Here is an 18633-nt window from a genome sequence, read left to right on the forward strand (position 1 = left end):
CACTTGCAAAGACACACACAAATCAAAGCACGACTCCAATACACACATCTCAACCTCTTGGGGATCTTATCCCGGTACCGGGATTTATTGTCAAGAGACCATGGCGGGAAATTCAAAACTGCAAGAAGAATCTAATAATTTCAATTTCTCAAACAATCAACTATTTTTCACCATTTGAAAGATAAACATCTCCTAAATCCAATCACATTGTCCGATTTCAAAGAGGCTTTACGGCGAAAGCATAAAGTTAGGTTATGTTAGGAGAGTACATTGAAAATAGCTGTGTGTAATGTTTTGTCAATTCAAAGACAGGCGTCACCAAAAGCAGATAACCAGCTAAAATTATGCACTAACCTTTGACAATCTTCCTCAGATGACACTCCTAGGACATTATGTTATACAATACATGCATTTTTTGTTCCATCAAGTTCATATTTATATCCAAAAACAGCATTTTACAGTAGCGGTGAAATTCTGATTTTTTTTTCCCCCTCAAATGCTTCCGGTGAATCAACGTTACAATTTACAAAATTACTATGAAAACATTGGTAAATTATAATATTGTCATTCAAATAATTATAGTTTAACATTTCGTAAATGCTACTGCATTGCCAGATTTCAAAATAACTTTACTGGGAAATCACACTTTGCAATAAACGGGGTGCTGTGCTAAGAACAATAGGCTAGGCTATACAGGTTAGCACCATCTAATATCAATAATACTATTGTCAATAATCCCTTACCTTTGATTATCTTCATCCATTGGCACTTCCAGGAATCCCAGGTCCACAACAAATGTGGTTTCTTTCAACAAAGTTCAAAATAATCTATTTACGTTCGTTCAAACATGTCAAACGTTGTTTAGCATCAATCTTTAGGCTCATTTTTAACGTGAAACATCAGTAACGACCTCTCCTGTGTCTTGAAAACGTTTTTGAAAAATGTTTCGCCTCACATGAACTCACATGAATGCGCAGGTGCGGGCAATAATGAAGTGACGACATCCCAGGGAGGTCAACTTCTCTTCCTTGTCATCCGGTCTCTGTTCATCATAGACGCTTCAAACAACTTTATAAAGATCGTTGACATCTAGTGGAAGCCGTAGGAAGTGCGAAATGAATCCTTTCTCACTGTGTGATCTATTAACAATGACTCGAAAAAATAGTACAGCCACAAAACTCTTGTTTTTCTCAGGTTTTTGCCTGCCATATGAGTTTTGTTATACTTACAGACACCATTCAAACAGTTTTAGAAAATTCTGAGTGTTTTCTATCCAAATCTGGTAATAATATGCATATCCTAGCTTCTGAGTTGGTGTAGGAGGCAGTTAAAAATGGGCACATATTTTTTTCAAAATTCTCAATACTGCCCCCTAGCCCCCACTTGCAAAGACACACACAAGAAACACCCACATCAAAGCACGACTCCAATACACACATCTCTTTGGCTGTTAACTAACCTGCTATTTGACATTTACAAATAACTTTGTGGTTGAACTTATTTTCTCAAAGCCGCACTGTCCCCCACAAAGTTACACTTGCAAACTTAGTGAACTTTTATTGTAGGTGAGCATTTTACATATACAGACGTGGCCAAAGGTTTTGAGAATGACACAAATATTAATTTTCACAAAGTCTGCTGCCTCAGTTTGTATGATGGCAATTTGCATACACTCCAGAATGTTATGAAGAGTGATCAGATGAATTGCAATTCATTGCAAAGTCCCTCTTTGCCATGCAAATGAACTGAATTTCAAAAAAACATTTCCACTGCATTTCAGCCCTGCCACAAAAGGACCAGTGATTCTCTCATTAACACAGGTGTGAGTGTTGACGAGGACAAGGCTGGAGAACACTCTGTCATGCGGATTGAGTTTGAATAACATATTGGAAGCTTCAAAAGGAGGGTGGTGCTTGGAATCATTGTTCTTCCTCTGTCAAACTTGGTTTCCTGCAAGGAAACACGTGCCGTCATCATTGCTTAGCACAAAAAGGGCTTCACAGGCAAGGATATTGCTGCCAGTAAGATTGCACCTAAATCAACCATTTATCGGATCATCACGAACTTCAAGGAGAGCGGTTCAATTGTTGTGAAGAAGGCTTCAGGGCGCCCAACAAAGTCCAGCAAGCGCCAGGACCGTCTCCTAAAGTTGATTCAGCTGCGGGATCGGGGCACCACCAGTACAGAACTTGCTCAGGAATGGCAGCAGGCAGGTGTGAGTGCATCTGCACGCACAGTGAGGCGAAGACTTGGAGGATGGCCTGGTGTCAAGAAGGGCAGCAAAGAAGCCACTTCTCTCCAGGAAAAACATCAGGGACAGACTGATATTCTGCAAAAGGTACTGGGATTGGACTGCTGAGGACTGGGGTAAAGTAATTTTCTCTGATGAATCCCCTTTCCGATTGTTTGGGGCATCCGGAAAAAAGCTTGACCGGAGAAGACAAGTTGCGCTCTACCATCAGTCCTGTGTCATGCCAACAGTAAAGCATCCTGAGACCATCCATGTGTGGTGTTGCTTCTCAGCCAAGGGAGTGGGCTCACTCACAATTTTGTCTAAGAACACAGACACAAATAAAGAATGGTATCAACACATCCTCTGAGAGCAACTTCTCCCAACCATCCAGGAACAGTTTGGTGACAAGCAATGCCTTTTCCATTATGGTGGAGCACCTTGCCATGAGGCAAAAGTGATAACTAAGTGGCTCGTGGAACAAAACATAGATATTTTAGGTCCATGGCCAGGAACTCCCTAGACCTTAATCCCATTGAGAACTTGTGGTCAATCCTCAAGAGGTGGTTGGACAAACAAAACCCACAAATTCTGACAAACTCCAAGCACTGATTATGCAAGAATGGGCTGCCATCAGTCAGGATGTGGCCCAGAAGTTAATTGATAGCATGCCAGGGCCGATTGCAGAGGTCTTGAAAAAGAAGGGTCAACACTGCAAATATTGACTCTTTGCATCAACTTCATGTAATTGTCAATAAAGGCCTTTGACACTTATGAAATGCTTGTAATTATATTTCAGTATTCCATAGTAACATCTGACAAAAAAAATCTAAAGACACTGAAGCAGCAAACTTTGTGGAAACTAATATTTGTGTAATTCTCAAAACTTTTGGCCACGATTGTAGAATTAAATCTTTGTTAGAGGATCCATTCAAGGCCAGAACGCAGAGAACTGGCAAACCTTTTTATTTTTACTTACACTTGTATGTGCTATTCAATTGTTGCAAAACAGACATATCTACCCCTGGCACTGAAATAAAATAGTTAAAATCTCATTTGAGGTGTCTGTTTTGAATTTTGCACTTCCGTTGAACCTGATACCGCAACAATGTATAGTAGGCTATACATAGTAGGCTATTTTCCATCCTGTTATGCTAGTAGAAAAAAAATCATAACACTACCACTGCATCAGAGAGGGAAGGGCAAACAAACCTGCAATCAATGGTTGGCTAGTCAATATGTCAATCCAACTCAAGATGCAAGGTTTGTCCAATGACAAGTGTAAATCATTTGATTTACTGCCTGAAGCTATACATAGCCTACTTTGTTCCATTTCTAAAACAATCATTCATACCACCATAACACTTTAAAAATACATTATTTCGACTTGTCAGAATATGAATATATAATGTTAAACTAGGATTTCTAAAAATGTAGTGATTAAATTAAATAGAAATTCAGAATGTGATATTTCTGTTTGGTATTTCTTGTATCTTGTTTATGCACATTATTTCACTCTAAATATGTAGCCTACATTCAACCATACTTTCTAGTTACATGCATATTATTCTTATTGCATCAATGCAACAATGAATTTTCTTCCAAGGTGGTTGTGAATATCCACTTATTGTCACGGTTGTCGTAGGATGAAGGAGCGGACCAAAGTGCAGAGTGTGTATCATTCCACATTTTCTTTATTAAACTGTGAAACTATGCAATACATACAAATAAACTGAATGAACAAAACAACAAACCGTGACGAAGAGTTACAACATACACTTACTCAAAAACGTTCTCCCACAAACCCAGGTGGGCTAAACACCTACTTAAGTATGATCTCCAATTAGAGACAACGATGACCAGCTGCCTCTAATTGGAGATCATCCCAAACAAAGCCCAACATAGAATTACAAAACAACATGGAAAATCGAAACTAGAAAAACCCCTCTGGCACGCCCTGACCTACTCTACCATAGAAAATAACAGCTTTCTATGGTCAGGACGTGACACTTATTTTGAGAGATACACTATGGAGGCCTGGTTATAAGCACATAATGCATCGATCACAACTTAATAACCTAAAAAAAATATTATTTTTGGATTTGTGTATGTAATGGAACCAGCAGCCAATGGATGGAAGACCGATATTCTGATGTTTTTTGAGAGCGCAATGTGAGTTTTTATTAGTGTCAGTATAGCAATGTAACATTATTGATCTGTCAGTTTTCCTATATAGTTCCCTACTTTTCACACGGACATGGTATAAACAGCTCTAAAAGCTTTACTGTCATGGTGCACAGTCAGTACACAACACTATGCTCATCATGTCTTAGCAGGATCAGACAGCGAGGGAAGGCCAGTCTTTAGAGCGCAGGTGAATTTTGCAGTATATTATAACAATCAGTGAATAGATACAAAGATCCATCTTGAGTGGATGGATAGGCTATAGTCTGAGATTTGGGAATAATGGTCATTTCAATTATTGTACCATTGACTCTATTCTTGGATAATATAATGTATGAATGTACACCAAGGCAATTCTTTGTCATGCCTCATCTGAGCTGGCTACATTCCGGCAAAGACTGTGTTCTTTTGTCTCAGCATGTCTACAGATTCTCACTTTCCCTGTTTTTGTTTGCTTGGAAATGTTGATACTGGAGGCTGTTAAAAGAAGAAACTGTGTAACCATAGCATGTATAGCAGCTAAGAAATGAATTGACATAAATTGGAATGTTGGTCATCCTCCCACAATGTCACAGTGGATGGCAGAAATGCCAAATGATGTATCACTAGATTTGATTTATTACAAGATTAAGAGTATACTGCACAATGTTGATAAGGTCTGGGTATGACAAATGGGGTCTGTAATGAAACATTTTTTTTAGTCAGTCACAAAATCTAGATTTTTTTATGGCACACGAGACACCTATCTGATTTGCGCATGTCTCCGTGGATTAATCCATTGAGAGGCTGCGGGGAGGCCACCGTTCAAGAATATGGGGATTGTGGCTCTCTTCCTCCATATTCATTGTTGCATAACTTCATTGTGTGCATTTGCCACCTCTATCAATACCCCATTACAAATATCACCAGTATGAGCCTACATTTACCATTACTTCACAATATTTCTAATCTGCAATGTTTATTTGGTTACGGTAACTTACCATCTCAATGTCGGAGTGGATATTTGTTTTGCAGAACTCATAACCTATGCTATATTGAGAGAAATACGTTTTTGTTTATTTCATTCCATTTATGAGTTTTATCATTTTGTTCATAGTTTTTTGTTTGAAACTCTCCTATCAATGTTTTTATTAAGTAAGGACTCGCACCTGATTACGCATATAGAAGTACGACTAGTCTACCTGGCCTGCGTGTAAATGTAGGCCTATAAATGTGCCCATTATATATATCCCTACTATTTCTGAATGTCTTATCTCACCACCACTATTGAGCTGTGGAGCTTCTCAAAGTAATTTTTCTACACCTCAAACAGCAAGTAAACAAGTCTGTTATTACAATCCGTTAACAAAGACAAAAGTTCCACAAAGTATTTGAACAATATTTCCAGCTCTCTCTCTTTTGATAACCACTCAGCAAGAAAGGGACAAATGTAATGCTTTGATCCAGTGGAAACGTCATAAAATAACTGACCCAGTTGATAGTTGATACAGTGTTTTGAGTTTGTTGCAGACAGGCCATGAGTAGCCAATGTGATTTATAGGATATTTATTTGTATCAGTATATTTCCTGCCTGCAGGATGCATTGTTTTTATGTGTTGGCTTTATGTGGGCTATTTTTACATAGTTGGCAGTGGCACTAAAATTTCCTTTTAGATTTGTATCATTTTCATTTAGATTCATTTTGTAGACTGTAGATTAACCACAGACAATGCTTTTTAGATATAAAGACTATTATAAATTAAATGAAACTGTTCCACGAATATGTGCCTATGAAATTGATTGGTCAAAAGAAAAGACTACTCTTGGTCGAGCAAGATGTTTTTGTTGTTGTGTACAGCACTAGTAGAAATGCAGGAAATTAGCATTAGATGCCCCAGAAAATTTAGGGAGGACCCCCAGACCCCCTGCCAGGTTATGTCCCACCCCCCTACACTTCTAAAACCAAAGTTGTGCCGCTTGTGTTTTGGCAGATTTTACCTTTATTTTTGTTGATATCTGATATGAGGAAGTCTCCCTGTTGTGTAAGATCATGTAATTATCATTTCATATCCATGATTGTAGAATGTAGATTAACCACAGACAATGATTTTGAGATAAAAAGACTGTTCCACGAATATGTGCCGATGAAAATCATAACTGGCACGCAGGTTGGTAGAAATGGTAAGATAAATAGGCACATAGAATGTGAGAAATATGGCTGTATGGAGAAATACATGTTTAAAAATTTAGACATATCGATTGGTCGAAAGAAAAGACTACTCTTGGTTGACCAAGGCCCATTTTATCCTTGCTTCTGATATCAGGAAGTCTCCCTGTTCTGTAGGATCATGTAACTAACATCTCATATCAATGATTTTATGTGCATTACAGTTTCTAAAAACTGCCCTTCGAATCTGCTGGAGGTTAAGTCCATATATGACAGGGTTAAAGACAGGTGGTATAACAAGGAATTGTATGGCCATTGCATTACGCATATTTAGTGTAATATTTACATTATTCCACCCTTGCAAATTGTCAAACAGGGTCACTGTGATGAACAAAAATATTGTTATTAAATGTGCCACACATGTCTGTGTGAACTTAATCCTTCCCTTAGCTGACTTTACACAAGTCCTTACAATCTGACTGTAAGAAAATACAATGAAAAATATCTGTAAAACATGAACCACTATCAAACATTTGTTCAAATTCTGATTGATGGTTATGGGTAAACATGCATGTTTCAGTATAGACGGATTGTCACAGAAGATTTTATCAATGCGAGATCCACACAAAGAAAGTCTGGCGGTTAAACTAACTGCAATCAGTCCTGCAAATAAAGGATAACACCAAGAAAATAAGAGTAACTTTCTAACAGTTAAAGATGTCACAATGGTATGGTATAGTAGTGGTCTGCATATGGCCACATACCTGTCGTAAGACATCACTGTAAGAGTAGAAATTTCACACATGATAGATGTGTATATTACATAGGCTTGAGTCAAACATCCACCATAAGATATCACCTGAACATCTGACTGAACGTCCAGTAACAACTTGGGGTAGAAACCAGTGGTTCCATACAATCCATTGACACATAGACTACACAGAAAGATATACATGGGCTCATGGAGACCTTTCTCCTGAATGATTGTTATGATCAGAGTCAGATTCACAGTGATGATGAGAAGGTATGTGATAAGAGACAAGATAAAATAGACCGATTTGTTGTTAAATGTCTCTTGTAAGCCAAAGAGATAAAAGAACTTGACTTGGGTTGAGTTCTCCATAGCTTTTGTTAATTTTCTTCCTCTGGTCAATGCAAAAATTCTTAGTCCTTCCAAGGCTTGAGTGTGTATGGATGTGAATGAATTCAAGAGTGAATCATTTGATTCTGTGTAGGCTCAGAAAGCTGTGTCCATGAAATGTCTTCTTGCTTGAGAGAGGGATACTGCTCTAATAACTTGTCCTTCTGGCCTCTAAATATATCATAGTGTAAGCTCACATGGGATTGTAGTTTCAGTGTCAACATGTAACCACTCCATAGAGAAGGATCTATATTGAGTTTATGACAAGCAACACAATTGATTCTATTTACTCTATTTATGTATTAACCCAGCAAACAGGGGATGTCCTGAGGACATTAGGCAATGTTCCCATTAGGTCCATTTCAGGCAGCGTTTACCAAACTCTGTACTGGGGACCCCAAGGGGTGCACAAGCGTTTTTTTGCCCTAGCACTACATAGCTTATTCAAATAATCAAAGCTCGATGATTATTTGATTATTTGAATCAGCTGTGTAGTGCTAGGGCAAAAAAGAAAACGTGCACCCCTTGGTGTCCCCAGGTTGAAGTTTGGGAAATGCTGCTTTAAGGGTTTCAGCGAGACATTATCCCACTGATGTTCTGAGAACATTGTAGGAACATTAAAACATGACATTAACCTCGGGACCATAAGAGGGCGTTTGGTTGCAGTATAACGTTAGGTAAGATGGCGCTGGAGCAGAAGGCAGATGTTTTACGTGCCCCCAACCGATTGTGTTTTTTGTTGGTATAGCTGCATTGTGTGTAACTTATTTTTTTACTAATTTTGTACATAATGTTGCCGCTACTGTCTCTTATGACCAAAAATAACTTCTAGACATCAGGACTGCGATTACTCACCACGGACTAGCAGAATCCTTTTTCATCTTTCACGACTCTGACGAGCCCGAGGCGGAGGATATATGGCTCCCTCGGGAACAGGCCCCGAGCCCCATGATCTGCGTGAAGAGGAGGCGGAGAAAGAGAGGCCCAGAGGACGGTGTCACGATTCCCACCGACGGTGGCGCCCCCTCCTGCTCGGGTGGCGCTCGGCGGTCGTCGTCACCGGCCTATTAGCTGCCACCGATTCCCTTTTGCTTTTCCCCTTTTTCGATTTTGGACACCTGTGGTCAATTAGCCATTAGAGGGGCTATTTAGTTTAGCTGGCCCGCTCCTTGTTGTGCGGGATTGATTGTTGTATGTCGACTGTCTTGTTCGTGTCGGCTTGACATTGTCGCTGATTGTATTTATTCCCCTGTGCTTGGGAACTTTGTTTTTTTCCTTCAAGTGTTATTAAAAACACCACTCCCTGTGTTCGTTGCTTCCTGCGCCTCATTCCTGCAAACGCGACTACCAAAGCCCTTACAGAATCCCGCACCGTCTGAAAAGCCATGGAATCAGCGGGAGCAGCGGGCACTCCTCTGCCCTCGATGGAGGAACGCGTGCTCCACCACACGACGGTCCTACACCGCATCGGATCGGCAATGGACCAGATGATGGAGAGGATGGACCGATGGGAGAGAAGTGGTATCCTCTCTCCACCTCCACCTCCCCCGATACAGCCATCGTCGCCTCCCACGACGTCTGGCTCTGGTGCGCTTCGTTTGGCGCTCCCAAGGGAGTACGATGGGGCGGCGGCTGGGTGCCAGGGGTTTTTGCTCCAGCTTGAGCTGTACCTGGCCACCGTCAGACCTGCTCCCACAGGAGAGGAGAGCGTGAGTGCCCTCGTTTCCTGCCTGACGGGCCGAGCTCTGGAGTGGGCTAATGCGGTCTGGAATGGTCCAGACTCGGCGAGGGACCACTACCCAGAGTTCACCCGCCGCTTTCGGGCCGTGTTCGACCACCCTCCGGAAGGAAGAGCGGCGGGTGAACGGCTGTTCCACCTCAGGCAGGAGACGAGGAGTGCTCAGGACTTCGCGCTGGAGTTCAGGACCTTGGCTGCTGGGGCGGGGTGGAACGACAGGGCCCTCATAGACCACTACCGCTGCAGTCTCCGGGCGGACGTCCGCAGGGAGCTGGCCTGTCGGGACACAGCTCTGTCCCTGGACGTGCTGATAGACATGTCCATACGTCTGGACAATTTGCTGGCTGCCCGCGGGCGTTCGGAGAGGGTCCTGCCCGTTCCACCCCTGTGCACCCCCGCCCCTACCCCTATGGAGGTAGGTGGGGGCCGTGCCAAGGAGCACAGGAGGAGTTGGCTCCTCCTGCACCAGCTGTGGTCGGAGAGGACACACGGCCGACCGATGCTGGAGGAGCCAGTCTGGGAGTCGAGAGGGCAGGCAGAACACTTCTCGGTCACCTCAGGTGAGTCAGCACCAGATTCACCCAGAACCCCCTGTTGGTCACGTGTTTTTACCTGTTTTGTTTACAATTTTTTTTCCCTCTTCCCATCATAGGGCGCTAGTTGATTCAGGCGCAGCTGGGAACTTTATGGACCGTGGACTTGCCATTAAGCTGGGCATTCCGCGGGTGCCGATAGATTCCCCTTTCCCCGTGCCGACCATTAGGGTCAGGGCTAGTCAGGGAGTCTACGGTGCCACTGGACATGATAACGCAGGGGAATCATAAGGAACGCATGAGTTTTTTCCTTATTGATTCGCCTGCGTTTCCGGTGGTGCTGAGGGTCCCCTGGCTGGCTGGTCACAATCCCTGTATTTCGTGGAAACAGGGGGTTCTCCAGGGGTGGTCGGAGGAGTGTTCAGGGAGGTGTCTAGGAGTTTCCATAGGTGCCACGTCGGTGGAAAGTCCAGACCAGGTGTCCACCGTGCACATTCCCCCTGAATACGCCGATTTGGCGATCGCTTTTTTTAAAAAGAGGGCGACTAAATTACCACCTCATCGACAAGGGGATTGTGCGATAGATCTCCAGGTTAACGCTGCGCTTCCCAGGAGTCACGTGTACCCCTTGTCACAGGAGGAGACGGCGGCTATGGAGACATATGTCACGGAATCCCTGGGACAGGGGTACATTCGGCCCTCCATCTCACCCGCTTCCTCGAGTTTCTTTTTTGTCAAGAAAAAGGAGGGAGGTCTGCGTCCGTGCATTGATTACAGAGGTCTAAACGCTATCACGGTGGGGTTTAGTTACCCACTACCTCTCATCGCTACGGCGGTGGAATCATTTCACGGAGCACAGTTCTTCACAAAACTGGATCTCAGGAGTGCGTATAATCTGGTGCGTATCAAGAAGGGAGACGAGTGGAAAACCGCCTTTAGTACCACATCAGGCCATTATGAGTACCTCGTCATGCCGTATGGGTTGAAAAATGCTCCAGCCATCTTTCAATCCTTTGTTGACAAAATTCTCAGGGACCTGCACGGGCAGGGCATGATTGTCTATATCGATGACATTCTGATATATTCCGCCACTCGCTCCGCGCATGTGTCCCTGGTGCGCAAGGTGCTTGGTAGACTGCTGGAGCATGACCTATAGGAAGTCTCGAGCTATTGCTCGCCTGAGGTTGAGTTTCTCATGATAAGCTGCAGACCACACTACCTACCGAGAGAGTTTTCATCTGTATTCTTTGTAGCCGTTTACCTACCACCACAGTCAGAGGCTGGCATAAAGATAGCATTGAATGAGCTGTATTCCACCATAAGCAAACAAGAAAATGCTCACCCAGAGAAGGCTCTCCTAGTAGCCGGGGACTTTAATGCATGGAAACTTAAATCAGTTTTACCAAATTTCTATCAGCATGTTAAATGTGTATCGAGAGGGAAAATAACTTTGGACCACCTATACTTCATCCACAGAGATGCATACAAAGCTCTCCCTCGCTCTCCATTTGGCAAATCTGACCATAATTCCATCCTCCTGATTCCTGCTAGCACCAGTGACTAGATCAATAAAAAAGTGGTCAGATGAAGCAGATGCTAAGCTACAGGACTGTTTTGCTAGCACAGACTGGAATATGTTCCGGGTCTCCTCCAATGGCATTGAGGAGTACACCACATCTGTCATTGGCTTCATCAATAAGTGCATCGATAACATTAAAGGTGAAATAAATAATAAATAAAGGTGAAATAAAAAAATAAAAAACATTGTCCCCACAGTGACCGTACGTACATACCCCAACCAGAGCCATGGATTACAGGCAGCATCCGCACTGAGCTAAAGGCTAGAGCTGCCACTTTCAAGGAGCAGGACTCTAACCCGAAAGCTTACAAGAAATCCTGCTATGCCCTCCGACGAACCATCAAACAGGCAAAGCGTCAATGCAGGACTAAGATCGAGTCATACTACACCGGCTGATGCTCGTCTTATGTGGCAGGGCTTGCAAATCATTACAGACTACAAAGGGAAGCACAACCGAGAGCAGCCCAGTGACACGAGTCTACCAGATGAGCTAAACTACTTCTGTGCTCGCTTCGAGGCAAATAACACTGAAACATGCATGAGAGCACCAGCTGTACCGGAAGACCGTGTGATCACGCTCTCCGTAGCCGATGTGAGTAAGACCTTTAGACAGGTCAACATTTACAAGGCCGCAGGTCCAGACGGATTACCAGTATGTGTACTGCGAGCATGCGCTGACCAACTGACATTTTCAACCTCTCCCTGTCCGAGTCTGTAATACCAACATGTTTTAAGCAGACCACCATAGTGCCTGTGCCCAAGAACACTAAGGTAACCTGCCTAAATGACTACTGACCTGTAGCACTCACATTTGTAGCCATGAAGTGCTTTGAAAGGCCGGTCATGGCTCACATCAACATCATTATCCCAGAAACCCTAGACCCACTCCAATTTGCATACCGCCCCAACAGATCCACAGATGATGCAATCTCTATTGCAATCCACACTTCCCTTTCCCACCTATGTGAGAATGCTATTCATTGACTACAGCTAAGCGTTCAACACCATAGTGCCCTCAAAGCTCATCAATAAGCTCAGGACCCTGGGACTAAACACCTCCCTCTGCAACTGGATCCTGGACTTTCTGACGGGCCGCCCCCAGGTGGTAAGGGTAGGTAACAACACATCCGCCACGCTGATCCTCAACACAGGGGCCCCTCAGGGGTGCGTGATCAGCCCCCTCCTGTACTCCCTGTTCACTCATGACTGCACGGCCAGGCACGACTCCAACACCATCATTAAATTTGCCGATGACACAACGGTGGTAGGCCTGATCACAGAAAACAACAAGACAGCCTTTAGGGAGGAGGTCAGAGACCTGGCAGTGTGGTGCTAGGACAATAACCTCTCCCTCAACGTGATCAAAACAAAGGAGATGATTGTAGACTACAGGAAAAAGAGGACTGAGCACACCCCATTCTCATCGACGGGGCTGCAGTGGAGCAGGTTGAGAGCTTCAAGTTCCTTGGTGTCCACATCACCAACAAACAAACATGGTCCAAGCACACCAAGACAGTCGTGAAGCGGGCACGACAAAAAATATTCCCCCTCAGGAGACTGAAAAGATTTGGCATGGGTCCTCAGATCCTCAGCTGCACCATCGAGAGCATCCTGACTGGTTGCATCAGTCGGCCTCCGACCGCAAGGCACTACAAAGGGTAGTGCAAACGGCCCAGTACATCACTGGGGCCAAGCTTCCTGCCATCCAGGACATCTATACAAGGCGGTGTCAGAGGAAGGCCCTAAAAATTGTCGAAGACTCCAGCCACCCTAGTCATAGACTTTTCTCTCTGCTATCGCACGGCAAGCGGTACCGGAGCGCCAAGACTATGTCCAAGAGGCTTCTAAATAGCTTCTACCCCCAAGCCATAAGACTCCTGAACATCTAGTCAAATGGCTACCCAGACTATTTACATTGCCCCCCCCTCCACACCACTGCCACTCTCTGTCATCTATGCATAGTCACTTTAATAACTCTACCTACATGTACATACTAGCTCAACTAACCAGTGACCCCGCACATTGACTCTGTACCGTCATCCATCTGTATATATTGCTATTTATTACTGCTGCTCTTTAATTACTTGTTACTTTTATCTCTTTTCCTTGTCCATATTTTTTTGAAACTGCACTGTTGGTTAAGGGCTCGTAAGTAAGTAAGGTCTACACCTGTTGTATTCGGCGCATGTGACTAATACAATTTGATTTGATTTGATTTGAGGTATACTGAACAAAAATGTAAACATAACATGCAACAATTTAAAAGATTTCACCTGGTTACAGTTCATATGAGGAAATCAGTCAATTGAAATAAATTCATTGGGCCATAATCTATGGATTTCACATGACTGGGAATACAGATATGCATCTGTTGGTCACAGATACAGTACCTTAAAAAAAGGTAGGGGTGTGGATCAGAAAACCAGTCAGTATTTGGTGTGACTTCCATTTGCCTCATCCAGCATGACACATCTCCTTCGCATAGAGTTGATCAGGCTGTTGATTGTGTAATGTGGAATGTTTTCCCACTACTCTTCAATGGCTGTGCAAAGTTGCTGGATGTTGGCGGGAAGTGGAACACGCTGTCGCACATGTCAATCCAGATTATCCCAAACATGCTCAATGGGTGACATGTCTGGTAAGTATGCAGACTGTCGTGTCTTTGGCTATGCCGGATTAAGTGATATGACATGCTAACTTATAAAATGATTTCTCTGTAATTAATATTAACTGGTTAAGCTAATCATGTAAATGTAATTAACTAGAAAGTCGGGGCACCACGGAAGAACGTTTATAGAGCTGTTATCTTCCGAATAAACTCTTAAAATACTTAGTAATATTTTACCTCGATAGCAGTCAATATTAACCCTTGTCTTATTTTCAGTCTCATAATGAAAGTTGTAAGTTCTTGGCTATCTTCACGAACCCTGGCTAACAAGTTGAATCAGCAATACAAAATTGGGTTTAATTATTTATTTACTAAATACCTAACTAATCACACAGAATTACAAATACACAGAATACAATGTCGTCATACAGAAAACGTCCCGGTAGACGGAACAGATATGACGGCTGGTTACACAAAGGAAAGGGGGTTGGGCTTGAATGAAAGAGCGGGAAGATTTAGGAACAGAGAAACAGCAGCTATGCTATCGTAAATACATTATCTTATGCATTCTAAATTACCGCCCATTTGGAAAAGGAAAATGCAATAAATATTTACTCTGAGCTGCGCTTCGGTAGATTGGTCGTAGATGCTGGCCGGTTGGCCAACAGATCTTCCTGTTACTCGGAAGAATGTCTCTGGTGGTCAATTGGATACGTGGTGGTATCTTCGTCCGTCTGTTAGACTGGATCCGTCGTCCGTCCTTTCCTAGCCCACGTTACAGCAGCCGCTGCTAACTCAACGGCTAGGAAGTAGCACTTCTGTAGTGAATAAGCTCAAAGTTCATACCAGTTCATACCATAGCTCACGCCGAGGTTGGCTTAGTTGACATGTGTGTCCTTCTAACGTAGAGGCTGCAGGCCTCCCGTACTGGAACTACCTGGTTATCTTTTCGTCAAAGGATTATATAGTGGAGAGGGGGAGGGAGGTGTTTCATCGTTTATAACCCCTTGGTCTCTTCACAGGGTTGGGCCACTGATCGAGCAGGGCACTTTCCTTATGAAAACCCAAATCTCTCATTCGGAAGCTAAAATTACATTTCATCTCCTAACAAACATTTTCAATATCAAACATTTCAATTGCATAACAATTCCATGTGACTCTGATAACTAGGGGGTGTATACTTTCTCACATACAGTTTATGTCGTCCTGTCATTAGTCATAATGTCTCAGATGACAACCGAACTGACATACATACTCATTAAGTTCCCAAGCATATTTCCAACTGGTTTTATTAACAAAATATGTGGTACCTTTCCACATTTGTTTGATGTTCCCAGACTCTCTATATTTAACAGGACAGCAGTCCTTCAGTAGGGTCAGTAAGAGAGGGGAAGGGGGAAAGGTATTTATGGGGGGGGGGTCATAAACCTTACCCACAGGCCAACGTCATGACAGTCCCCCCATGTTGGGTTCAATCTTGCGATTAAACTGCATGTTGTAAACCAATCATAAAAATGAACGTGGGTTGTCCTGGTTGTGGATCATCGTTGTGGTCCCCATCTGGCGGTCGACCTGGGTAGGGTGTCTGCAAATGAAGAAGTCCGCTCCAAGGCTGGGCAGTAGATGTCCAGTTGGTGGTTGCTATTGCAGTCCCCCCTCTGGTGGTCGACCCGGGTAGGGTCTCTGCAAATGAAGATGTCCGTTCCATGACTCGGCAGCGGATGTCCGGATTGGGATCGCCGTTCCGGACCCGTCGTCTGGTCGTCCAGACTAGAATATCTGGGCAGTAACTTAGGCAGATGTTAACAACGCACACACACTCATGAAATATATCATTACATTTCCTCCCAAATGAGCGGCGTTGTGGCACTAACTGATGGTTGTATGGGGGAGTTGTTTATGGCTCTATCACTTTCTATGTGCCGAAGAAAATGAAACAAAATGAATGAAAGCATAAACAAAACAAAATATAGTTATGCCACCTTAATCATCTAATTGGACTGTATTCTATCTACGTCCATGGTCTTTGCAAAATGACCCTATCATGGCATTGTCTAATGACATATTTAGGGATTTCCTAATTTGCGGGGTGGCGCTTAGGGTACTATCCTAAGTTGACAACTATATGATAAGTCTACAGCTGTAAGGCACTAGTTTTGGGCAGTCTACAGGATGACCTATGGACTTCTGGTTAGAAAACTGGTGAGTGCTGTAGAGTCAAAGGCCTAGAAGTAAATGTTCAACTTTACTAAGGCTGGTATTTTGCTTGGACCCTTAAGTGATCCTAGCATAAATCCTAATTGGATGTTCCGTTGTGCATGTGCGTTTATGCTTACACAATCGCGCATGTCAAGGGAAGAAAACCAAGTATCCTGGCAGATTGCAACTTGTTCAGAATGAGTCGGACGTAGTCAGGTAATTTTCAGGTCAATGCCTAGAGGTCAGTCAGAATTGGTGTCAAGGGAGTCTGTAGTAGTTTTCTACAAGTCACTGTGTCTTCCACTATTGTAGTGGCAGTAGGTATGAAGTCAATTTCATAGCTATGTTATCCCCGGAGGAGCTAACCTCACGACGGAAGTACTCTAAGTATTAGACCAGTCGTACGTGGTGTGATCATGGTTCATGACTTCTAATAATTTTCTCCTGGACGGAGGGTTCTATTTATTAGTGGCATGTGTTAACCATTGGAAGAGTGCGATGGAGATTCCCTTCCCCGTGTTGCACTCTGAGTGACTCCTATGTCGCTATTATCAATAGCAATTTAACTTGTGAGGTTACTAATCCTCTTACTGAGTGTTGCTGGACTGACTGCGGTATTGGTACTGGTATTCAAGGGGTCCAGTTGTCCTACCGATTTATTCTGAAATATTATCCGGAACACATGATTGGAGCATATTACTAGTTGTATTGTAGTTGAACCTACACAGGGCAAGGAATGATTATTGTTTCCATTTGTTTTGGAGTTGGACAAGTCCATTGGACTTCCTTTACGACCAGTGTGGTACACCTCAGTACTATCTTAGACGTGTTCTAAGATAATCCCCGTCTAGGGGCCTGTCTGCTCCTCACTGTTCTCATAGGGGAGTTTACAACTAGATTTGATTTATGCTCTGGCGGCCTCGTACGGTGTTGTCCGTAGTCTCGACCCCCCCACCGGCCTCGATGAGGCTCATCATGGGTCTGGGATACTATTCCCCCCCTTTGTGTCTCGGGACCCCCCCACCAGCGGGTGGTGTTGGTGTCCGAGGCGCAAACGAAAAGGTCGGACCCTATGTACGAGTTGTCCGTGGCCGCGTTATTATGAGAATGGCTGTAACCTTTCAACCAAATCTCCTGGTGTTTGTGCTTCAACACCCTCAGTGGCTGTTGAGGTCTGTCAGTCACCACCGCGTCCTCGTGTGGCAACCTTTTCAGTACCTGCAAACTGAGACGAGGATATCGGTCTGTGATATCGCAAAGTGTTTCACCAGTGGGAGTCATCGGGTCAGTTGCTGGACTGACGCCATTAGTGTCATTGTAAGGGGTGACAGTCCCCAACAAAGCAGAAGGTGTATCATCGGAAGCAGAGTGTACTCTGCACATCAATGTTTTTCTTGCTGAGACGGCCGCAGTGCTTGCGGAAGTGTCCGAAGGGCAAGAGAAGTTCATCTCAACTACCGTATTGCACGACTGCAAGAAGGAGGGAAGTTGCTCATTCACAGAGACAGCTGGCTCGAAATCATGAAAAGAATGGTCAATTAGATTGGCTGATGGAATGTGTCGAGATATCGTAATATCTCCTTGGATCGGATTCTGCACCAAGAGGTTTCTAAACGTCTTTTCCCAAAGGGGTGCTTTCGACAGACACCCCTCGTGAATGACTGCATTGCAGCTAGCGTTAGGGGAAGACAGTGTGGTCAGTGGAGAAGGCACTGTGGCCTGTGACCATACCTGGTTGGTTTTCCAATCCATCAATGGGAGTAACCGATCCATCAAGTCTGCTCCAAGTAGCAGGGTTACAGTTTCGAGGCTGGTAACATACACAGGGTGAACGAGCGATACGTCCTGGAAGTGTAGTTTCAGCATGACTCTCAATGTGAGAGGCGAGGTAGTCTGAGTGACCCCTCGAAGTGTAGTGTCGCATCGTTCCACTTTTAACCAACGTTTAGTTGGCTTCAAAGCCCTTTTGAGATCATCAAACAATGTTTGAGAGATGAGTGATATTGTCGCACCCGAATCAATTAGCGCATGACAAGCTAAGCAGTCCTCCAGGACTGTTTCCAGGTATGGCCGTTTAGATTCGTGGTTAGTGGACATATTCCCCACAAAGTGGAGTGGTCGTTCGCAACGACGTGATGTGCCATGTCTGTTCAAGATGGAAGCAGATTGACTTTTCCGATTTTGAGTGGGCTTGGCTTTAACGAAGCGTTTGACCTTTTTCTTCGCAACTTTTGTATCAGAGTCTATAGACAGAGCCCGGGGGCTTGTTTCTTGA

General features: G+C 43.8%; 1 protein-coding gene across 1 annotated transcript; it reads right to left on the bottom strand.

The window, feature by feature from the left end:
• Positions 1-6747: 6747 nt before the first annotated feature.
• On the bottom strand, positions 6748-7683 carry LOC106594396 (olfactory receptor 1D2-like). The gene has a single exon (XM_082966101.1). The coding sequence runs from the start codon at positions 7681-7683 to the stop codon at positions 6748-6750; it is 936 nt and encodes a 311-aa protein (XP_082822227.1).
• Between the last annotated feature and the right edge of the window lie 10950 nt (positions 7684-18633).

Source organism: Salmo salar, chromosome 20 (genome assembly GCF_965601325.2).
Source record: "Salmo salar chromosome 20, fSalSal1, whole genome shotgun sequence".
Taxonomy (NCBI): domain Eukaryota; kingdom Metazoa; phylum Chordata; class Actinopteri; order Salmoniformes; family Salmonidae; genus Salmo; species Salmo salar.

Coding starts and splice junctions, on each gene's coding strand:
- LOC106594396 (XM_082966101.1), bottom strand. CDS start 7,683: ATGGAGAACTCAACCCAAGTCAAGTTCTTTTATCTCTTTGGCTTACAA.